Source organism: Balearica regulorum, chromosome 19, assembly GCF_011004875.1.
Source record: "Balearica regulorum gibbericeps isolate bBalReg1 chromosome 19, bBalReg1.pri, whole genome shotgun sequence".
Classification (NCBI taxonomy): domain Eukaryota; kingdom Metazoa; phylum Chordata; class Aves; order Gruiformes; family Gruidae; genus Balearica; species Balearica regulorum.
The window spans coordinates 9,034,058-9,057,863 of record NC_046202.1 but is presented as its reverse complement, the minus strand read 5'-3'; the positions used below and the strand labels follow the sequence as shown (position 1 = coordinate 9,057,863).

The window sequence follows — 23,806 nt, the reverse complement described above, 5'->3', positions numbered from 1 at the left end:
TGAGCCCGTCAGATGTGGGCCAGCCAAATTAACTGTTGCAGTATCTTGTGACCTCCTCCCTCCTCTTTCCTGCCTGCAAGAATTCCTGGTAGCTTGATACACTAGAGATGCTATATGTGCAGATGCACGTTAAGATGAGTAATTGCATTGTACCCGTTGTGTGATGGGTGATGTTTGCACCTGACAGTACTCACTAGTTAGATGACATGATGCTGTTGGAGAATCTTATCCCATGACTAGATGTATATTTTTACCTGAGTGGTGGGGGTAAAGGGGAAGCCTTCTTTTTTCTTGGAAGGCTGATGCGCATCCAATCGCAAGACAGGGAGGGGTCTCAGCCTACACACCTTGAGCATCTCCATATGAGGCTGTGTTACCTGCTCTGATAGTTTAGGTATTGCACATTCAGACTTCTGGGTGTTTTGTTCTGCAGTAAGGAATAGTAAATACTGTCATCTGCTCCTGAGATTAAATTCCTTTAATGTGACGCAGTCTTCACGCTGCCTTGCTGTATAGATATACAGGTGGAGTCATATTTTAACTATATTAACATCCTGTCTACAGTTGGAAATGAAGCAGAAATCCCTGATGGGTAGAGGAAATGATACTGAGGAGAAGCAGAACGCAGAAGCGAGTGAGGTGAACCCAGAAACTCTTGGTAAGTGTTGCTTTTCCAAATGTATAAGCATTCCAAGTAGTTCAGTAAAGCATTGCCTTGTAAGTCTTAGACATTATTTTTGCTGTAAAAGGTAAGTTAGCAACCGGGGTTACTTTTTAATGCCTTAGGAGGTAAACTAGAGTATGTTATGTGAACTATCTGAGATTGTGTTCTGCTGTTCTTTGCAGAAAATAGTACATGAGAAAATTCTACGGGGAGTGACCTCTCGCTTGGGTCACCCGGATCTGAACTTATGTTCATCTATTTTTTGTAGATACTTGTTACCACAATTAACTGGTGTTAGAATAGCAGCTGATTGTTACAAGAATAAAATGTGTTCTCATTGACTACTGTATGCTTCATGTGGTTCAGTGTGATTATTCCAATTTAGCATTTGGAAATCTAGAATTAAGTAACTGATAGCGTCATGATCAATATAACAAGAAAAACAGTATTTTCTAGCTATCTTGGCTCAGATAGAATAAGATAAATCACTTTCTTCCTAAGCAGAAGATAGCAAGTTTGGCGTTGTATTGTCAAGACCTTAACTCTTCCAATTTTTATGCTGCAGCAAAACTTTGTATGCAGAAGAGCCTTCTGTTACTGAATTTTTTGCCTGTAAGAGCAAAGACGAAAGTTTCTGCTTCAGGCAGTTTGGAAGCCCAAGACATTGATGATATCCAACAGTATGTCAGTGATAAATGCCAAAGAAAAGGTTCTGTTGTGGACACAGACTTCCAGGCAGCACATTCATTGCCTTCCAATGGAGTAACTCATCCTGTTTCAAAAGAGGGGGGCCAAATGACACAATCTGATACGAAGATTAAACAAGTTCCAGATCCCCTCAAAACAGAAGAAGCATCTGCATTTCATAGTAAGCCTGTTGAGAATACAGCTTCACAGCAAGAAGATATATCATCACCTCCTTCCACTCCTACACGAAAATCTCAGTTCAGCCGTGGAAGACTAAGGCTGCTGTCTTTCAGATCAATGGAAGAGCCAAGAGCTGTGCCTACTGTGAAGGAGAAATATCCTATATTGAAAAACATATTAGACTTCATTAAGGATCAATCACTTTCACATGAAAGGTACGCAAATTGAAAATGTTGCCAGCTATAAAATAGAGAAACTTGAGGTTTATTGCTCTTCAGATGGAATAAAACATATTTTAGCTGCAAGATAGTATTGAAAAACATTTTGTACATGAATAGTTGTCAGATTCATGTATCAAATTTTGGTTATTCGCAACCATGTAGGGGCTCATTGAAAGTACTGTTTCCTTTGATTCACTTCTATCATGTAGAATTTCAGAATGCAAAAAACCAATTACTTGGCGATTTATTGTCTTGCTTCCTGAGATCTGTTTGTAGTGGCATTTTAATTTTTATCTACAAACAGTTGAAGATGTGGTATATCACTACTAGCAATCCTCGATACCAAATATAGAATAGTTGCATCTCTCTCACTAAATTACCTTGCATTCTGAAAATGTAAATCAAAAGAGAGACTTCCAATTCTCAGCTTGTCTATTTTAGGCTTTAAAACTTGGACTGGTGCAGGAAGTGCTGCATTCTGTTGGAAGGTTTATCACTCACTCCAACTGCAATATACCACTGCTGAAACACAGCTGAAAATTTAGATACCAATCTTGTGTTTAATTAGTCAAGCACTTCTTGAATTGTGATTTATTTGTGTTAAGCACAACATTTGGAAGTCTTCATAAATGTTTTTTGCTGCTTTTAGTGTTTTAAAGGTTCTTGCTTTGAGAAAATCCCAAGGGCAAAGTATTATGGAAGTGCTGAAGACAATCCGCCAGTGCCTTGACTCGCTTGGGCAACCACACTGTTTTCATCCACCATGTGTACTATTTCTGTTAGAACTTCTAGCCTGTCAGAAAGATTTTACAAAGTAAGTAATTATTTAGACAAATCTCAGCCATGTGATATAATATGTCTTAGTCCTTGTGTTTTTCCAGTCATGTGTATTGAAAACAGTAGAAACTTACTGGTTTTTAATCCATGTGGATAATAAAAATATGACTTGAGGATTAGTTTTTAGGCTACTATGCATATCTTGCATGCTTAATTTAAAAAAAAATAATAAATTATTTTCAAGTGAGACTTAGTTGTACAGCTATTCATGCTGGTAGGTATCACACAGTTGAATCACAGCGTGGATACCTAGAAACATCTTTACAGTTCCAACCAGAACACAACTAACTCAAAAAGAATGTAGTTATTGCTTTAGCTTAAGTTCCTGTCTAATGCTGGATTGGTTTCTTGTCCAGTAAAGCTGCAGTGATCTAACTCACTTAATTACTTATATAGCTTTGCATCTTTATAATTTTTATGAACTTAGGTATTATCTTGATTTACAAACTATAGAAGAACTAGTGTCCAAGAATGGCACATGCTATATCTTGTTAGTCAAGCATTTGCATGTGCATGAATGTTTCTAACTTTGGATGTGATACCTGTACAAGACAAATTTTCTTGTGGAATGGTATATTAGCTTCTGGCACGTGAGTGAAAAGCGATGGATGTACCAGCCAAGGCCTGCAAGTGCTGTGTTCCAGTTGTAGGGCATGCACATACACAGATAAAAAAGAGGCAGAAAGATCATACTTATATGCAATTGTCGTTCTAAGTAAGGCAAGATAATCTGGAAGTTTTTTTTAAGTTTCACATACAACTACAAAGTGTTATCTTAAAGCAGGAGCTAATACTCTGCTGTTCTGGTTCATGTGAATTTAGGTCAGATTTCTATCAGATGTTTGGACAGTGCTGTCTGAACTCTGTCAGTTGTCTTCTTGCTTGTCAAGAGCTTTTTATGGTCATCTGGCAGTGCACTGATTTCCTTTAAGATCTTGATCAGGTTTTTGTAAAGCACCTTTTTAATTTGAAGGAATATTCTATTGCCAGTGCCACAAGAACATTCTCTTTGTCTGTTTTGTCTCTTCTGATTCCTGGTACAGGATTATTTTCTTTTTCTTTGAAAGTGGTAGACTGCATTTTAAACAAAACTAGCATCCTTCCACTTGTGGGGAGTGTTCAGAAAATTGGCTGTTTGTAAAATTTGCACAAAGCCTGCTACCTAAAATGTACCAGTGAATTCTAGACTACTAAACTGAGTGTTCAATTTCTAGCTATTTTGGAAACTTGGAAGGTTGTGGTGCTGAGCTACACAAAGAGATTCGAGAGTCCTACTACCAGCTTGTTTTGTTCCTGGTAAATTCTGTGAAGGGATTTAGTACCATTAATGACAGGTACAGTACATTGTTTGCATTACTTATGTGAGACTTATTTTTTTCCCCCCCTGTTCTTCTTCACCTCTTCCCATGTCATTTGTCATTTATTGTTTAATGCCTTAATGAAGTTTGACTATACTTTGCATTATTTACAGAACTAAATAAGGACCCTTGATCTTGTGATCAAAAATGCCAAGATATCTTTTTATTAATACTATTCAGGAAAGGACAATAAATTCATCAATGTTAAAACCTTGACTTATTGCATTTTGTAGTTATAATTTTGCAATAATTTTTCAAGCTTAGTAGTAAAATAATAGAAATTACAAATTTATTGTGGAATACTTTGGCAAGAGTAATGCCACAATAAATAACACAATTCTGCAACCATGCTTTAATGTTGAAGCTCATGTTTTGGTAACATTCTGGTTAGAATTGTTGGGATTTATAGCCAAGCATCCTAAAGAAATGAGAGTTTTGTGACTATAATGTTTGTTTCCCTGCTAATAACTTCCAAGAAACTGTGCGGTTTCAACTGAACAAGGCAAAGGTTTCAAAGAGAACAAGTTCCTGCAAATATCAAGAAAATGTACTGCAGAGGAGAGACAGACCCTCTTGCTAATACTCAGGGTACAGCATAAGCTCTGTTTCAGCTGGATCCATAGAGGATAGCGTCTTTATTTCGAATTGTTTGGGCTACGCTTCTTACTAAATTCTGTGAGTTTATGCATTAGTAAACCTGAGTTTCTGCCACATAGTTAATTTAATGCAGAGTAAAGCCTGGAAATCAGTGTACAGTGATTGTTCGTCCATGCTCCCCAAATATGCCATTTCAACTTTAGGTTAGAGCTGTCATGTTTTATTGTCTTGTGTCTTTATTTAGATCATTGCTTCCTGCCTTATCATGTGTGCAGACGACTCTCCTTCACCTTTTGGATATGAGTTGGGAACCAAGTGACCTTTCCTTCTTTGTTGAGATTCAGTTACCCCATCTTCTTATGGCTACATCACAAGAAAACATAAGTATTCATGACAGTGTGATTTGGTGAGTCGGGAAGAACGCAACTTTCACGTGATACTGACCATTGATGCTATTTTTACCAAGAAAGTCTCCTGAACTTTGTGCTGCAACAAGCAGTATAAGTACTATTAACAAGTAAGGCAAAATTTTGGCCAGTGTCCAAGGGCCTAACTGAAGTATTTGAAAGTTTTTGCAGCATTGCTAGTGCAAAAACTATTAACATTTTATCTTTAACTTGATTACTGCTGGAACACTTCACTTGTTTAACAGCGTAGCAGGAGGTAGATAATGCTGTTTCTTGTCTTAATTAATATCAAATGTTTTTAACATCCACATGTTGCAATTTTATAGTAGTTGTACTTCTTACAAATGAGCAAATATGAAGGCCAAAAAGCTTTTAAAACGTCTCATCTGATCTACCAGCATTGCCAAAAGCAGTATGGATTTTCTGATTTTGCATTATAGTCCCCCATATGCATTTAAAAACTTGTCACAGAGGCAAGAGACAGATGTCTGTATGGTTATTGTTAACCAAGTGAACTGGAGTTCTCGCAATTAGCATGTTGTAGCACTTTGTTCTTTAAAAAAAAAAAAAAGTATCCAGAGTTTTATTAGAGGGAAGCCCGATTGTATTCAAACTTAATTTTGAGCTTGCTTTTCTTTTAGTCAGTGGAGTGAAGAAGACGAAATTGCAGACTACAAGCAAAACTGTGAGTGGATGGATGAATGTCAGGATGTAATGTTTGAGACCTGGTATGAAAAGATAGCTCAAGCTGACCCAGAGAAGCAGAGAAAGGTGACTTTATGATTTGCTTATTTATCTGCAGAAGGGGTAAAGAGGAGACTTTTAAAAGCCTAAAGGAGAGAAAGGAATCTGGCTTAAACTGAGTTTTCATGAGTTGAATCCCTGGCTCCCTGTAGGCCTTCAAAAGTCTAAAATGATGAAACAATCCCCATCCTTTTTTGGCAGAGGAAGTGTTCTGCTTTCTGTCTAAAAAGGGCTTTCTCAAAGTCAGGAAAATAATACTCAAGTAAATTGTGTCCATTTATTGCTCTAGATGCACATGTTTGTTGCTCGTTACTGTGACCTCTTAAATGTGGACATATCCTGTGATGGCTGTGATGAAATTGCACCGTGGCATCGCTACCGCTGTCTGCAATGTAATGACATGGATCTGTGTAAAACTTGTTTTCTTGGTAAGAATCACTTAAAAAAACCCAACACCTCAAAACCCTGTACTCAAAGGCAAAATAGTGTCTTCTAAATTATACATAAAGCAAAAGACTGTTCTTCTGGATATGTTAGAAGTGTTAAGCTTTCTTTTCCTAATCTGAACATAACTTGAAATTCAGAAAGATCCTTTCTCAAAAAGGACTTATGAGGAAATCTTAAAATGTTTCTTTACAGGTGGAGTTAAACCCGAAGGACACGAGGATGACCATGAAATGGTTAACATGGAGTATGCCTGTGATCACTGTCAAGGAGTTATCATAGGTCGGAGAATGAACTGCAACGTGTGTGATGACTTTGACCTTTGCTATGGATGCTATGCTGCAAAGAAATACTCTGACAGGTATTAAATATGTGATTTTTATTTCTCCCACTTCACTTGGTAGGAAAGCGATAATTAGCAGCTAAGTACAATCAGTCATTCTCATGGTGCTTCCTGCAAGGTTGCACCTGACATCAGAACATCTAGTGGGTGTCCTTCAGGGAAACATAGCAAATATAGGACCAGTTCAGCAAAAACTTCTACGGTTTGGAAACCTGCCCCAATCTGTAGTAATTAGCAGCAATTGTTTCCTAGCCATGGCTCCGAAAGTTGTCGAAGGAGAGTTACCAACCCTGAATGAAAGGATAGAAGAAATGAACACTGCTGTGGTTAGACAACATCACTTTCAGTGCTTGACACCAAAGATCGTAAAAAAAACCCAGGTCTAGAGTTTGAAACTCTGGAACGCGTTGGGTTTTTTGTAGCTTCCTGTAAAGGTGTCGTGTGTTACTAACTACATTGGTTGGCAAGAGAGCAGCCGTATTTCAAAATTATGTACCTTCTTCTTTCAGTCACTTGCCCACTCACAGCATCACAGTGTACCCGATGGTGACTATTCGAATCAGTGACCGACAGAGGCTCATCCAGCCATATGTCCACAATTATTCCTGGCTGTTGTTTGCAGCTTTGACTCTCTACAGTGCAGATCTGGCAAATGGGGAGGAAGTAGAAGGGGAGAAACTAGATTCACAGGTCCTCAGTCATGCCAGAGTTCTGCAACATCAGTGCATACAGCTCATCGGAGACTGCTTGATGAAAGCACAGCACGGAAAAGGTGAGTCAGCTCCTCCTTCACTGAAACAATGGTTTCTAGCAGGTGTCAGAAAAGTCTGTGATTACTCACTTTGAAGTTTCCAAAGGAAAGGGGAAGCTACTGTGTACTTCGCTGAGAATAACTGTTTATGTAGAAAGCAAATGTAGAACAAGTGTCGTTCAGGGTCATTGGAACGTGGAAAATAGGGTGCTTGAGAAAATTAATTTTATACTTACATAAATATTCAAGACAACTTGGCAGCTCTTCTGGGGTTTTTTTCCATCTTAGATGTTGTAAAGGGATCAATCAGTATAGCTTCATGTTCTGTTAGTAATGAGTTAGTGACAACTGAAGGACTTGAAGGAAAGCAAATAACTTTGTGGAAAATGTTTTTTGTTCTGCATCTCTTGGCAAGAGATTTCTTTTAACCTTATTTGTGGTATGAGATAGGTTTCTGAGGATGATGTCCCTTTGTCTGGAAACGAGGATTTCTGTGAACTGAGACCTACTACAGAAAATAGGGTGATACAATAGAGGCCATGTTGAATGTATCAAAAATTCTAGACTCAAATTCAAATAAGTTTACTGGTGTGTTTCTTGAGCAGCTCTAATACAGCTGAAATACCACCATCACTACCAAATACTTATGCATACCCATTATTTAATCTGTTTGGTATTAATGTACAGTTTTGGTGTATAAATATTTAAGTGGTCAGAAGATTAAATAAAAGCTAAGACAAATTTCATTTACATTTCATAATTTACACTGTTGGGAGGTATCTCTAACACTACTTAAATTAATTAAGACTTCTGCCCTGATGGTGTCTCTGTGAGGTGGAAAATGTCACCACCTGTTCATCACAGTGTTATTTAATGGAACTACATAATTAAGTGAACATGATGGGGAACATCTTTTTGATGGAATTGATATTCAAAAGAAGTGTGTGAGGGGAAGTTTGCAGTTCTCTTTCAAAATGTTTCAGTTCTGCTTTTTGCCTGTCTTGCAACTCAACAGCTAAATAGCTTTTATAACTTTCTTGCTTTCAGGTCTGAAAAATTTAGCTCTCCTCTGCATGTTACCAGAAGGTGAATCCTTCTCAGAGAACGACACTGTTTCAGTCAGTCCTCCAACAGATGGTGCTCCAAAAAGTCATACTGGTGATAAAGCAGTGAAGGGAAGAGATGAGAAACCAAGCACAGGCTCTTCTATGCATTGTAATGTAAGTACCTGTTATTTACAGAACCCCTGATATCAATTAGATGATGTGTGTTCTTCAGAAGCTTAACCATCCTATTCTGGATATGTAACTGAAATAATGGATAGTCGTGATTTCATTTGTAGGTAAAAGTTGGGGGGCAAGGGAACAGTTATTAGTAGGTTCATTTTTTTTATTAGATCCAACTGATCAAAGATGAAGGCATCACCTTATGTTCTCACAGGCAACTGCTTCACAAAGGCGTTGGAGGGAAGGGGCAAAGGACGTTCTTTCTGAAAGGGTTGTCGTTTCCTGTAGTTGTTAGCACTGTTTAGGTAGGAGAATGAGTTTCCTACAGTTTTTATACAGTGTATTAAACTATTACACTGTAATAGATTAATGCATGGAGATACAAGCAAAATAGAAAAATGTATTTTCACTGTATGGAAGCTTATGACATGTATATATCAAGAAGTTCTTAACCAATAAAAGGTTTTGATATTTGAGGAAAAACGTTTGTCAAATGCAGATGACTGGCACCTTCTTTCCATGGCTGTTTCTGCAGGTATTAAGTTCTGTTTTAATCTTTTAGTGCCTTCATTTTATTTTTAGGGGAAAGGAGATGCTCGCAATGAAATCCAGTCTCCTGCAGAAGATAAAGGAGGAAAACAAGGAAGTGAAAGCAAAGCTGTCTCTGCAAAGAAAGCTGTTTTGAGACAAGAGTCAGACTTGTCTGTGGATGATAATCTTTCTCCAACAGGTAAGAGATTATTTCTCATTTTCCCTGTCACAGAAATATCCATTCATATGCAAAGCAAACAGCTGTATTTTTTGTTCCTAACCCATTTTTGTGTATTTGCAAATGTCTTCAATGCAAGTGAGCTGTCTGCTCTGTAAAAACCTGCCAAGCATACTGCTTGGAACAACTGCTACCTTGCAATCGGCTTAAAGGATTCTAGAAATGGTAGTAGAATTCCACTGATCTGTATCCATGTATAGAGATTATAGGTCCTGGCGGTCTAACACAATACTTGTGAATTCTTACGTACTTGGAACCAGAAGTTAAGTGTCTTATTCTATTAAAGACTGGTATTGTTAGAATTATGCTAGTAAAATGGATCTGTTCATAGTATTGTCCTTTATGCTTTTGAATAGATGTTGTAAATCTCTTTACTTACTATCTTTTATACACATTTATAAAGACTTACTTTTCAAATTTTAATAACACTTTTTAAAAAGGGATTCTATCCTTAGATTGTAATTATAAAAATTAAGCTATTAGTTGTTGTTGGTTTTTTTTTTTAATGTTATTTTGGGGATTTTCTTCTTTTGTTTTAATTTAAAAAGGAGATGACTGCCTCTTGGAGGATTCAGCCCAGAAACAAGCAGAGAAGGTTTTAATACCTAGCCAGGAGCAAGTTTTTGCTGAATGCTCTCAGAAGAGGATTCTAGGATTGCTGGCGGCTATGTTACCACCTTTCAAATCGGTTAGGCCTTCTTACTTTCAATCTGTGTAGTTTTGTAGATATCACAAATAACGTGAATAAAATTCGTAGCAATTAAATGTGGGAGATGGGCTCTCGTTGCTTACATGTTATCAAATGCAAATCAAATGTCTTAAGACATTTTGCATTACTAAGGAATATAAGGGCTCGTTCTTGCATGGGGGGAAGAGGGAAGGCAAATTTAGCTTATCTGTAAAGCAGTCTATCTTAACTGTTCAACATCTGCAGAGTTTAAACCATCAGCTCGGGTTTATGTGTCCCATCAGCATAACAGGTCAACAACAGAAGTAGGAACCTAGTTTCTCATTTCCTCTTGTCCCATTTGAAAGAACATTAGAACAGAAGATTTTTGTGTATGCTATAGCTTTGACTAAAAGTCTTGTTTTCTTTCCCTGCCTTACTGAGATTTTTCTTTTTCCTTAGGGCTCCACAATGTCTTTGATTAACCTGGAACAAATACTTCCACTGATGTTTCAGGTCGTAATCTCAAACGCGGGCCACCTAAATGAAACTTATCATTTAACATTGGGACTTCTGGGCCAGTTAATCCTGAGACTTAGGCCTGCAGAAGTGGATGCTGCAGTGGCTAAAGTCCTTTCAGCCAAACATAATCTGTTTGCTGCGGGAGATGGGTCTACAGTGCCAGAAGGCTGGAAGACAACTCATCTTCTGTTCAGTCTGGGAGCTGTGTGTTTAGACAGGTGCCTTTTATTTTAAACCTATTAGTTGCTCTCTGATGACTAATACTAATTTTCTTTCATGTTTGCCTCATGCATAGGGGCTTTTTAATAGAAAGTCAATTAAACCTGTACCCTGATCATGGCATCTGCAGCCCTTGTTGCAGTGAGAATCTCTTAATTTCCTTCCAAAAGAAGGCTGTCTGTTGAAGGGTGACTTAATTTTCTGTACTTACCTACACAGCATGTTATCGTGGAAGAAGTAAGGTTTGAAACCTGGAGGAAAACCAAAATACAGTCTTATATTTTTTGTGTGACACTAATTTTCTCCCATGGAGTTACCTATCTCTTGTGTAACTTGGGAAAGGAGGAGTGTGTGTCATGTGAGAACTATCACCAGTTCTGAGTTCTGGATCTGGCCCTTTTATGTAAGAGTATTAGAAAGAGAGATTTCTGTATAGTAAAACTGCACTGGAAACAGCAAGGAGAGGCAGGGCAGATGTTCCATTTTGAAGATCTTGAGAGAGTGCTCAAGCATTCTAACATTAATATCATCCTTAAATCTGATAGTGTTATTTTTCATTGTAGCTATGTTTCACAGGGAAGGTCCATAAGCAAATAGAAAAGCATGTGAAATTTAAAGGCAGAATATCCACAAGATCAGCTGAGGCAAAGGAGTTTTAGAGCAAGGATGCCAGTCTCATCAGATTATTTGTGTAGTCCACAAAGAGAGCAGGTAGTCATGTATGTGGGAAATAAACTACTTGCTGTTGTGCAAAGAAGAACTCCTCAGCTCTAAACTAAAATTAGAAATTAAAGGTGACAAAGTTCATGCACACTTTGATTTGGGACTGTAAACCCTTTAAGAAAACAGAGTAGTATTTGTGCTCTAATGATGAAAACCAAAACAGAATTCATGTGTTAGCTGACGTGAAAGCTTCAAATATTTGGAAGAACAGTTATATAAGGATATGAAAGCCATAGCTATGACAGATAAACAGTGATATGCTGTCTTGAGGAAAAATAGTGTCAGGTAAGTCTGTAGTCAGCCCTCCTAATTCAGACTGCTCTTGCTTTCCAGTCGTGTAGGTCTGGACTGGGCAAGCTCCATGGCAGATATTCTTCGATCTTTGAACTCTTCTGCGCAGTGGCATAATGTGATCGCTGCTTTCACTGACCATTGCATTAAGCAACTGCCCTTCCAGCTAAAGCACACCAATATCTTCACTTTATTGGTGCTGGTTGGGTTTCCTGAGGTAAGTGGCCTATTGATACTAAAGGAAACAAAATTGGTTAGAGCTTTTAGGTTTCTATTTCTAAATACTACGGATTTCATCAATTGGGGACATCCATTATAAACTGTCAAAACACGGTGTATGTCAGAGTTCACATCTTTCCACTTGCGCACAATTAATGTTTGTCTAATGAAGAATAAGGTAGCTGGTTTTGCCTTGTATTTCTTTGAGTGCTATTTTTAACTGTCATGAGAAAACCAGCTTAGTATGTTTGAGTATCGAAAAGGGCTTTTTATACAAGCGAAACAATCCAATCTCACTCTTGATAGTCATAACTCTGATATATTGCCTATGTAGCATTGCGTTGGTTGTTGTGGGCATTTTTTTATAGAAGTGAACTGCCATTTTCTAAAGATCAGCAAACACCTGGCAGCGAGCAGATTATTCAGCTAAAAAAATTCAGTACCAAGCATAAGCAAATGTAACCAATATAAAAGATGGCTATGTATTTACAAGTAAGTATTCCAAACCATAACTGAAACTTTTGCTGCAATTTCAGGTGCTGTGTATGGGGACTCGTTCTGTGTACATGGATAATGCTAATGAGCCTCATAACGTGATCATCCTGAAGCATTTCACAGAGAAAAACAGGGCAGTTGTAGTAGACATCAAAACCCGAAAGAGAAAAACAGGTTCTGCGACACTTTTATTTTATCAAAGAATCACAGAGTATTTTTGTACAGTTTCTTATGGATACCCAAAAGCATATCTTAACTAGACCACTTTGTGTAGGTCTGCAGAGTTTGAATTCCGTTATTAGTAAGTCACCTGATTTTCTGCTCGTAGGTTAAACCAAATTGTGAAGCTTCTGCAATAAAGGTTGTGGAGACTCTTTTTTTTTTTTAAAACTCTGACTTTTTTTTTTTTTTTTCTTTTCAGAAAAGGATTCAGGAAACTGTTGAGAGCATTTTATTAATTGAGAAATCTCAGAAATAGGCTTTTGATTAAGCAATTGTTTCTGTTTTGAGATTTGCTTACTGCTTGTGTCTTATCCTTTGCAAACACGTACTTAATGTTTTAAAATGGTTGCAAATTTAAAAAATGCACATGCTGCCTCTGTGTAGTTAGGTGCTGTGTATAAAGGAAAGGTACTCAGAGCCTGCATGTTTTTGGGATAGTCCATTTTGTTGCTCCAGAAATACTCTGCATTTTTGTGAAGTGCCTGTTTCCACTGTGGGCAAGATGTGCTACCTACTAGCAAATGACAATTAAGAACAAATGCAAACATACCCAATATTGACTGGCTGCTTCTGAAATGATGCTGTGTTGACTGTTTGGCCCTGTAAAAAAGCATACCATGAGGACAGGCCTAACTTCTTTAATCATGTGCTTTATAAGATGTCAGGAGTCTTATCTTCTCTTCTTTCCCCCTGACTGGAAGAACTTTTCAAAACAGTTTGAATACCCCTAAAATTTGAGACAGAAATGTAAAAAAGTGTTATACAGCATGACTTAGAGTATACTTCAGGGAATGTGTCTGGGTATTTTGGAATAGTTCGTTCTAGGGCATATCAGTAGAGTGTGGTGGCTTTTATGGTGTCTAAAGGCTATTAAAAAAACCCCAACAACAAAACCCCAAAGCTAGACACTGCCTCCTGGGTCCCATTTCTTGTACCAGAGAGAATTTTCTTCCTATATGTCACTTTTAAGAGTTCAGTCAAACTAAACATTTAACACATAACAAATCAGTTGGATTTCTAGGAACGGGGGCTTTCAGCTTTGGCATACGTGACCTAATATTGAGAAGATAATAAAGCAAAGGTTGTCCTAAGATTTGACTATTGAAGTTGTTTAAAAGACACTTGGAAAAATCAACAGACTAAGCCGCTTTTTGATATTGAAGAAAGATTTGAATGTTAAAGTTTTTTGGGTTTTGGGTTGGGGTTTTTTTTTTTTTTTACTGTTCACATTTTAAACAGTAAGATCTGCAAGATTTATTGTCATACCAATTGCAGGTCAGAATGTTCCCTATTTTAACTGTAAAATACAACACATGCTGCTTTGTATGCTGGACTGTTCATGTGCAAATATGTGCAGACAATCAGCTGTTGCCAGAAGTTACCTAGGGATTTTTTTAACCTGCACTGAAAAATGAATTATTTTCTTGACTATTCAGTGAATCTGAGATAACTTCAGTACAAGAGCAGATAGGGAGTTCTTTGACAGTCTCTTTAATATGACTGTGTTTATTAGAAGGTACTTCATGTATGGATCATGTTCATGTCTGGGCCTACTCATATCTATTGGTAGGAGATGATTTCACAACGTTTTAAGATGAACCTAGTGAATTATGTGTTTTCTCTCTTGTAGTGAAAGACTACCAGTTGATTCAGAAGTGCGGACAAGAAGGCAGTGATCCCCAGACCCAGCTGAGACAGTACCTCCAGCACTTCGTTCTTATATCCACGCACCTCCTGCAAACCAGCATGGACAGTAGCTATGCTGAGGCAGTGGAAGCAACTTGGGTCTTGTCACTCGCTCTAAAGGGGCTTTACAGAACACTTAAGGTATCTTTTGCCTGACGCGCAGAATATAATAGATAAATAAAAGTTTGTATTCTGCTTTGCACTACAGGAACTTGGATATTGACCAAGCACATTGGGGAACTAACACAAGTTGGTTTCCCTCACAGCTGGCTCCTTTTATCCCCTGTCTGTAGGGGGCTGAAAATGTCGTAAGGCTTTAAATGGCATTCGTGAGTCTAAGTTGAAAGTTGGATCGCTTTTCCTTTGTGGGGGCTGACCATTCATGAAAGCTGAGGAAGATATTTATAGGGATAACACTTCATGGAGTGAAGCTTACTTGCCCCTTTTCTTACTCCTGAAGTAATTGAAGAGGGGATCTGTATTTTTCTGGACTGTCAGAACAAAACAGACATCCAGTTATTATTCTGTGTGTGTCATAGATAATACTCTTAAGGCATTTGATGTAGGGATTTATGCTTTGGGGTGGTGGTTTGTTTTTTTTTTTTAGGGAAATGAAAGAAGAAAATCCCTACCATAGTTCATCTGGGCAGGAATTTTATGTGAGGCCATGTGATAAGGCCTTTCAAGCTTTGTGATGTATTGTTCCCTATTTATTTATTTACTTGCATCTGTCTGTGTAGATTCATGGTTTTAAGGAGATCCAAGCTGCCTTTCTTCAGTCTGGTTTACTCAAGCTTCTAGTGAAGAAATGTAGCAAAGGAACTGGCTTCAGTAAGACCTGGCTTCTCAGAGACTTGGAGGTAAGAAAATAAATTACATTTTGTAAACAGTCAGGCTTCACACAGAGGCACGGAAGGTCACGGCATTGCACTTCCCTCTTGTGAAGAAAGCCTCAAGAGTATTTCTAATCAGTCTTTATAAAAATGTTCACTTAGCTGTGTCCCTGAATCTGCCTTCCTCTGTCCATCGTAATTGTATAGGTAATAGACTAACTTCTTTAAAGCAGGACCTGATTTTAATTAATCTGATCATATTTGAAAGACATTTTGAAGGTGAGGCATTAATCACCTACTCAGTTTCTTTTATGAATTTTACTTAGACTGTTCTTGAAAATTCCATTCTTCAATCTAAAAAAAATAATAATCAATCTCAAAGAAAAACATTACTTGCACTAGTCACAGACTTTACAAGATACTATCGCAGTGCAATATGGGGAGATCAATTTGCATGTGGGCACGTTCTTTCTGAATGTTCATTAATTGCTGGAAGGTAAGTGTGATTCAGCTGTCAGTTATGTTTTATCATAGGCAAGAGTTGTGTTAATTTGTACTTTAGATGGTAGCAACAAGAGAGAGAGTAAAGCCCTGGCATTCCTCTGAAAAGTTGCCCCAAGTGGCTGGTTAGAAATACTGTAGAATCAGATCTGGACTGTGGGACCTTGCTGTCTTCTGACCTACAGCCAGAGAACCAGCCCTGATTCAGAGGTGTCCCACTTTCCTCCCCTTTGGGCAGCATTGTACCAAACGAATGCTCTGCCCTGAGCACTGAAATGTCTCACCATAGTTCTGCCTGCATTATTCCTTGGAACTGAGGCTGACGCAAGTTGGAGGACTAAGGAAGTGCGTAACACTATTTTCTTCCTGCTCTGAGTACAAGTGGTGTTGGCTGTGCCGAAGCCAACGGTACATTTTCAAAGGAGAAGCGTGTGTAGGGGCATCACTGGCTTTTTGGTGATAGTCACCTCTGCTCTGTTCTTGTCTAAGAATCCTCAAAACTTTGATGTACTGAAATGGTTAAATAATTATTTTCTCAATTTTTTACGCTTTTGACTAATCACTTAAGTTGACTGTGTAGCATCCTGGAAGGTGTAACTCATTTGTGAAGTAGGAAATGGTATGGTTTTATGTTTTGTTTTTTGGGGGTTTTTTCTTTCTTATTTTTAGGTGCTGCTTCTTTTTAGAATAGCATGTGTTTAAGCACTGTCCAAATCTTCTAATGTTCTTATAAAATGCTGATTGCAGATACACTAATAATATCTACAGCTGTCACACCATATGCTATCTTTCTGTGTAGATTTTGTCAATCATGCTGTATTCCTCAAAGAAAGAGATCAGTTCCTTAGCTGAACGTGAGGATACTGAACTGGAAGAAAGGGAACAAGATCAAGATGTGGAGCAACCCATTGTCGGTCCTGTTGATTTAGAGCAGAACAAACTTGATCCTCTGGAGGGTTTGGATGAAGCCACCAAAATATGCTTCTTGGTACTTAAACTTATTTTTACCTCCTGTGAATTTCCTAGTTGCATAAAATATTTGGTAGTTTATATAGCTGTTTTTCTTCTAAATTTACAGAATATGGGTCTATGATTTCAATGTATCGTTATCTAAAGGAAACAAAACTTCCTACTAGGACTTCAGTAATGAACACTACAAAATCATTATAAAGCTTTTTGCTAAATTACTTTTCATTTTTACTAATCCAGATATTATTAAGTTCATTAATTCTCTACCTATATGATAAGTGGGAAAATAATACTTAGTCATCTTTAAAGAAAGGAAATACCTAGGTCATCTTTCTTTTTCCCCTGTAAAGTTATCTTTTTCTTTCTTTTTTTTCTTCTTTTATTTTCCCCCTCCTTACTTAGATGACACATGATGCACTTAATGCCCCTCTCCATATTCTTCGAGCCATGTATGAGTTGCAAATGAAAAGAACAGATTCTTTTTTCCTGGAAGTTCAAAAGAGGTATGTGAAAGACTGGGTCCAGCAGAAAAACAAAGTTACTAGGTGTGGGTGGTAACCTAAAATCTAATAGATATCAAATAGAAATTATGCCAAGGATACGACTTGGTTTTCATGTGTGACAATGCAAAGAAATAAACTACTACTAAGTTGTATTTATGGAAATGAGTCACCATCTTGTGAAATATGTTGCACGTTCTTTTCAATCTAACTCTTGTATGAAGATCTACTATGTCTCTAAATTATCCAGATTGAGGAAGAATGGACAGCTTACCCGTGGCTTCTAGTAATCAAGGTCGTGGAGCCACCATGTTCTCAGAGATGAGTGATTTTGTAACGTGGAAAATCTTTGACCTGTTAGAATAGGAAAGCTAGTTAACGTAAAATGATAAAAATAGGTAGAGTTTAATGAATCTTTCTAAAGCAGAAGGTAAGAAGATTAATTTGCATTTAATTGCACTAATTTAGTTTGCATTACTTTCTAAACACGTTTGTGGGGGTTTTTTTGTTGTTGTTCTTTTGCGTCTTTCAAGGTTTGATGGGGATGTAATTACAACAGATGAGAGGATCCGAACGCTGGCTCAGAAATGGCAACCCAGCAAGCGTCTGAGGTTGGAGGAGCAGAGTTCAAAAGCAGTAGATACAGATATGATCATCTTACCCTGTTTGGTACGTGCATCTCCACAAAAAGGAGTAGTTGTGAAATAATGAATTTTGGCATTGAATAACTTTTTTTTTTTTGCTTAGTAACTTCAAACCTGATACTCTTTTTTAAACATCTAAAATAATCTGTTGTTAATGTTTTATGTCAAAATGAACAAGAAGGAAGTATTTCTTCCTCGTAATTTCTTCCTTAAGGAAGTAAGAGAACTTGATTCTCGAGTCAGGAGAACAAATTGTGATTGTGGGCTGCAATTTCCTCTCCTTGTACAAGAGAGATTGTATCTAATTACTGTAAGCTTATGCCTAGGTGTTACTGGTTTAGCATATTATTGTTATCTTACAGTAATTTTAGCAGAACAAGGAAGTAATGAATTTGTCTTGTAAAGTAGACACTATACTTGCAAGTTTGAGGTTTTGCATTCAATAGCATGGTCCCACAGCTCTGATTTATTTTGGGTGCAGACTCCTGTCTGTGTGGTATCACCAGCACAGTTGTGTATCAGTTGCATAGCAAACTGCATCAAGGGCTTCCTGAAGTAGTTTTATTATAAAAAAAAAAAAAAAAAAAAAAAAGCCTTACAACACTCATACAGATGCTGTGAAATATCCACCCCTGGAAATTCTCAAAACTTAACTGGACAAAACCTTGATTTTGGAGTTGGCTCAGTTTTAAGTCAGATTTGGACTGAATGATCTCCAAAAGTCACTCCCAACTTGCCTCATTCTGTGTCAGAAATAGCATAGCATTTTGGTGCTTTACCTCTGTAGGTCAGCTTAAATTAAGGCTTCTGGTTAGAATTCTAACTGCTGTTTCTGCTCATGTGTAGAGTCATGAATGCATTGGTGTATAGTGAAGTCTGTTAACATAAACAGTCTTTTTGAGGAATTCTGTCCCTGTAGGTACGTGAGAGATCACGCTTTTGTGTTCGCATTTGATTTTCAGTATGTGAAAGACAAATTCATTTGTAAATTCAGCTTGCTGTCTGATGTTCTGATCAGATAACCAAACATAAGGAAGTAAATTGTTGAGAGCCTATTTTCAAACTTGCATTTCTTTTTTGCAGTCAAAGCCTGCGCTCTGTGATAAAGCAACAGAAGAAACCAATCCAGTTGCCCAGAAACTGATAACCAACACAGAGAGTGATCTACAGCTTAGTTACGCCAAGCAACGCCGCACGAAGAGTTCAATACTCTTGCACAAGGAGCTGGACTCCAGAAGTAAAAAGGCTGTGAGGGACTACCTGTATCGTGTAAATGAGGCAACTGCTGTTCTTTATGCCAGGCATGTGCTGGCATCATTGTTAGCCGAGTGGCCAGATGATGTGGCAATAAATGAGGAAATCCTTGATCTTAGTGGCCCAGCCCATATGACATACATACTGGACATGCTTATGCAGCTAGAGGAAAAGCAATTATGGGAAAAAGTAAGTGGATTTCACTTATGCATGCGAATAAGCCCTGTGCCTACATGCCACGAGGCTCTGACTAACAAAAATACTTGCAGTTCCTTTTTTAAACTAAATTGAAACTCTAAAATTTAAATTAGTCCTGAAAAAGCAGTTGGAATCTGTCAGTGTCTTAATGTACTGATTTTGTTAACAGAAAATGGAAAAACTAGCTCTGTGGAGACAAGTCTTTGAGTTATAAAAGAGCTATGTGGGAAAATAAATCTTACAGAGAAATTGGTGAAATAGGCAGTCCGTTTTGAAAGCTGCTTTTTGTTAGATCTCAATGTGTATATTGTAATACCTGCTACTCCGTTGATGAGCTGACTGCTGCTGTGGTGGAAGTGATCTTGAGATTATAATAGAATGTTGTAATGAAAATGTCAGCTCAATGCTTCACAGCAGTCGAAGCAAATCAAGTGCTGGGTATTTTCAAAGTGGGAATTAAAAAGAAAACAGAAGGCATTGATATGCCACTGAACCAATAGTACGCTCTCATCTGGACTACAGTATGTGACCTGACTCCCTCATCTCTTTAAAAAAATAAAAAAATAATGCAGTACAACTGGAAGAGGTCTGGAGAAAAGTGGCAGGAGTTATAACCATGGAATAATGTCAGTATGAGGAGCCAACTAGTTTTCTTCATCCCGGATCTTTGCCCTGTGGGGGCCTGGGGGAAGGAGGAATAATGAAAAAGTCTGTTCCTCCTTCTCTGTAGTTTTGAAACAGTAAGCAGCATCCAAAAGTTAAACACCAAGTATTATTCACTGGCCCTCCCAGTAAGGAAACAAAGGAGTGTCAGATTAAGGTAGTAAGTGGCAGATCCAAAACAAACTGAAAGAACTGGTTCTTGACACAGTATGTCATGGAAATTGTTGCCACATGGTGTTTATATAGGTTCAGAAAATGACAGGATGAACTGATGTAATAAAAATCTGCTAAGGCATATTAAATACAAAGACATAGCCTTTGTCTCGGGCTATTCTGCAAGTGTGTAGAGGCAAAGAATACATTCAGGGAATTATGCTACATGCTGCCTTTTGGTGTTTAAGCCCCTTTCCCCCAAGAAATCTATTTCTGGCTGATGTGGAGATGAACCATTTGGCCTGAGCTTGCTTCGTGTTTTATAGGAGTTAGAAAATTCAGATGAGGAGATGGAATAGGTTGCTATAATGATCTGTAAAGGGCCTTGAGTAGCAGTACTCCTCATTAAGAGCTTTTGTGTGCTTTTGAAAAACTAAGAAAAAGTGGAGATCAAGGTTGTTCTGAATTATCATCTACTGTGTCCTGATAGATTAAATGGCATTTATTTGTATTTTTAAAGATGCAGCTCTTGCACGTAGTGCTTTCAAACACTGCAGCCACTTAACTGATACTTAATTGTTCCTTTTTATACATGGAGTTGTACATTTTCCAGGCTAAAACATATGACGCGTTCTGTTCAAATCAAAACCTGTAGGTATAGAAGGTAGAGGTGTCTGTTTAGTATGTTAACAAACTTTATCTTCCCTGTTTACAGCTTTAGTTTACTATTAATTACTTTAGGGATTTGTGAAAAGAGATGTAGCTAATAGCTCTCAATTGTTTTTGTCAGATAAAGACTGAAAGATCTGAAACAGAGGACAGAGTAAAATCTTCTGCACTTATGATGATGACGCTTTTAGACATCATTTGTGAATTTGTCTAGTTTCTTGCCAGTAGCTCAACTCTTTCTTCTAAAATGAGTCTTGTGTCAATCATCAGCATCTAAGTTTGTAAATGTTGTTTTGATAGCAAACTGTATTTACGTGACGTGTTGCTTCTCCCCAGATTCTACAGAAAGTACTGCATGGGTGCAGTGAGAGCATGCTAGGAACAATGGCATTGACAGCTTGCCAGTTCATGGAGGAGCCTGGAATGGCAGTCCAAACACGTGAATCTAAACATCCTTACAACAACAATACTAATTTTGAGGTAAGTTATACATGTATTACAGTGCAGTGGATTTGCATGACTTGAAGACTAGTGGAAAAATATTAGTGTACCATGTGTGTACCTGTACTTCTGTGCCTGAAGCTCCTGCGAAATGTCCTCCTCCGTCTTGCTTTCGAAGAGGCTGATGCCAAATGACTGAGGCCTTGCTCAGTAAGAAATACGTTCAGTGAGGCACTTTAACGTAGTCCTAATTCAATCACGTGAAAAGCGCATAACTGAAATGGTTTTACTATGTGTGTGTTTGAAGGAGATCATATACTTAAATGGTTTCAGGGCCTTAATGAGCAAATATTTCTACCCTTTCATCCAAAGGTCTGTTTCACTTGGCCTGTTACTTCCTTGTGCTCTTAGGCAAAAGCTAGGACTGGAGTCTTTTTTTTTTTTTTTTTTTTTCCCTCCTGTATTTCTCATTTTAGACTATCTTCTCCTGACACAGTTTCTGATTTTTCTTTTCTTGGTATTGTTTGAAAGCATTTTTCCACTATAGTTTGCTAAGTAATTATTGCCTCTGGGCAGTCTTGGGATTTTTAACTTCACTGCAGCTCTGACGCTTCTGATTTTTATTCTTAAAATGCATATAAACCTTTAGGTTCTGGCAATGAGATCAATGTCAGCAACGATTACAGCTTTTTAAAAAAAAAAACTGAAGCACTGCTAGCAATTTTTACACTCTTAACAGTTAATGCAAACAATAGACCATGCATTACATTTATTAAATTAGCTCCCAATAAAAATAACAGACTTTTTTTTAAAAAAAAATTTATTTATTTTATTTTCCCATGGAGATGCTGTAATACTTCTATTAAGTGGCTTCTCAGTAATATAGCGTTAGAGTATACAAAGATGGTGTGTTTATTTCTCAGGATAAAGTTCACATTCCCGGTGCTATCTACCTCTCAATCAAATTTGACTCTCAGTGTAATACAGAAGAAGGCTGTGATGAGTTGCTCATGTCTAGCAGCAGTGATTTCCAGCAGGATCGGCACAGCTTCAGTGGATCTCCGCAGAAATGGAATGATTTTGAGCTTCCAGGTGAATACGCAGTGTTTTACAGTGCAAATGTATAGAGTATTGCCGGTATCCAGGACTCTTGAGAGAAACTACTGAAAGATAACAGTTAAATGCAGATGTTCCTGAGATATGGGGCGGGAATCCTTTTCTTGTCCTGATCTGTTTGCTCTGACGTGCTGCTCTTGCATTCGTTTCTTAAAAGTAGGCTTATCTGTTGTTCTGCTGCTTGACCTTTTTTTTCCACACCTCAGTCAAAGTATGCACTTAGCTACTGGAAACAAATTTTAATCTTGATTCTGTTCCAACACAGTCCTTGTTCTGCACGATATTCACTTACATTGTTTCTGCCTTGTCTTACTTTCCACAGGAAGCACATTAAAAAAAAAAAATCAACAAAAAAGATAGGCTTATCTCTCGTCTCTGTGCTGTACTAGTGCTCAAAGCAAATAGTGTGTGCCAATGCCTTGTCTCCAGTTGTTGCCACGGAGCATAGCTGTAAAAAAAAAAAAAAAAAAAAAATCAGTAATTTGACTGACAACTTCAGTCTGTATTCTTTAATCACATTTTTGATAACGTAGTACTAAATGCTGGTGCGCTGAAGGACTGCATGGTCCCATGCTTCTTATGTTAAGTTGTTTTAACCCACTGAACTCGGTGGCACTGCAGGAAGCTTTTGACTTCGAGTGCTGTCAGTGGCTGTAAATAGATTTAGGAACTTTCTTAGCAAAGCAGTTTAGATTACAGCATGCTAGATAGAAATCAATGCGTGCTTTGTAGAAATATTTTGGATTATGAACTTCTTTCTGTCCTCCTTTTCCTCCCAAATAGTTGCAGCGGTTTTGCCAAGAAACTGAACTTTGAGGCCCATTGTTTTGGAGCCGCCTTGGCTGTGAAACTTGAGTTTCACCTTGTGAAACTTCATTTCCAGCCAAGGTTGTCTGGATTAAGGCATGTGATTTCCCTCAGCAGGCTTTAGCTGAAACCAGGCATTTTAAGCCTTCTGGGCTTTTCATTTGATGGTAGGGCTTTTCGCAAGACTCCTAGGAGTGGGAGAGAGCTATGACTCTATTTCATGATGAGAAGGGGAACAGGCTTTTGGTTTTGGGTTTTTTTTGTTTTGTGGTTTTGTTTTTTCAGAATATATATTTTCAGAATTTTTCTTCCACTTGAAACTTTGAAAATTCTGCTTCCCAATGAAAACCAGCATGCTTGTCCCAGAGTGATAAGATTTTTCATGGAACAGAAGGAAATTCTAAGTTTTAACCTGATCTAATATTACAGAGCGCAATAGGAAAGGATATGTTTTGCTTAGCATTACAGATAACTACCAGCATTTGTGAAGCCGTAGCTGCTAAGGTGACAAGAATTTCTTGAACGTTCCACTGCCTGATTGTAAAATGATTAAACGTTTTGATAGTTCTTCCACTTAGAGGAAGAGGTTAAGTTTAACAATTTTGTTAATTGTTTAATTCTGCAATTTAATTTTCTGACCTGTAAGAGCAGTGTAACTTTAGTTTCACAATTTTTTCACCTTTTGCATAATGGACTGTGAACTTGGCTGCCTATGTAGAGGTTCTTTTTTTCATAATTCATAACTGATCTCTAACACAATTGGAGAAGTGAAGTTTAACTGTGTAC

The 23,806-nt window shown here is 37.7% G+C and overlaps 1 protein-coding gene across 1 annotated transcript in view; it reads left to right on the top strand.

Moving 5' to 3' along the window:
• Positions 1–23,806, top strand: part of ZZEF1 (zinc finger ZZ-type and EF-hand domain containing 1) — a 59,912-nt gene that overhangs the window by 28,557 nt on the left and 7,549 nt on the right. Inside the window, exons 28-50 of the mRNA XM_075771813.1 lie at positions 565–658; positions 1,230–1,746; positions 2,402–2,566; positions 3,804–3,923; positions 4,789–4,950; positions 5,593–5,722; positions 5,985–6,123; positions 6,335–6,500; positions 6,992–7,254; positions 8,281–8,453; positions 9,042–9,189; positions 9,777–9,916; positions 10,358–10,635; positions 11,693–11,867; positions 12,406–12,538; positions 14,217–14,413; positions 15,013–15,132; positions 16,406–16,594; positions 16,978–17,078; positions 17,609–17,744; positions 18,803–19,162; positions 20,993–21,136; positions 22,021–22,189. Coding sequence (XP_075627928.1) covers positions 565–658; positions 1,230–1,746; positions 2,402–2,566; positions 3,804–3,923; positions 4,789–4,950; positions 5,593–5,722; positions 5,985–6,123; positions 6,335–6,500; positions 6,992–7,254; positions 8,281–8,453; positions 9,042–9,189; positions 9,777–9,916; positions 10,358–10,635; positions 11,693–11,867; positions 12,406–12,538; positions 14,217–14,413; positions 15,013–15,132; positions 16,406–16,594; positions 16,978–17,078; positions 17,609–17,744; positions 18,803–19,162; positions 20,993–21,136; positions 22,021–22,189 — 4,219 coding nt within the window. The remainder of the gene's footprint in view (positions 1–564; positions 659–1,229; positions 1,747–2,401; positions 2,567–3,803; positions 3,924–4,788; positions 4,951–5,592; positions 5,723–5,984; positions 6,124–6,334; positions 6,501–6,991; positions 7,255–8,280; positions 8,454–9,041; positions 9,190–9,776; positions 9,917–10,357; positions 10,636–11,692; positions 11,868–12,405; positions 12,539–14,216; positions 14,414–15,012; positions 15,133–16,405; positions 16,595–16,977; positions 17,079–17,608; positions 17,745–18,802; positions 19,163–20,992; positions 21,137–22,020; positions 22,190–23,806) is intronic.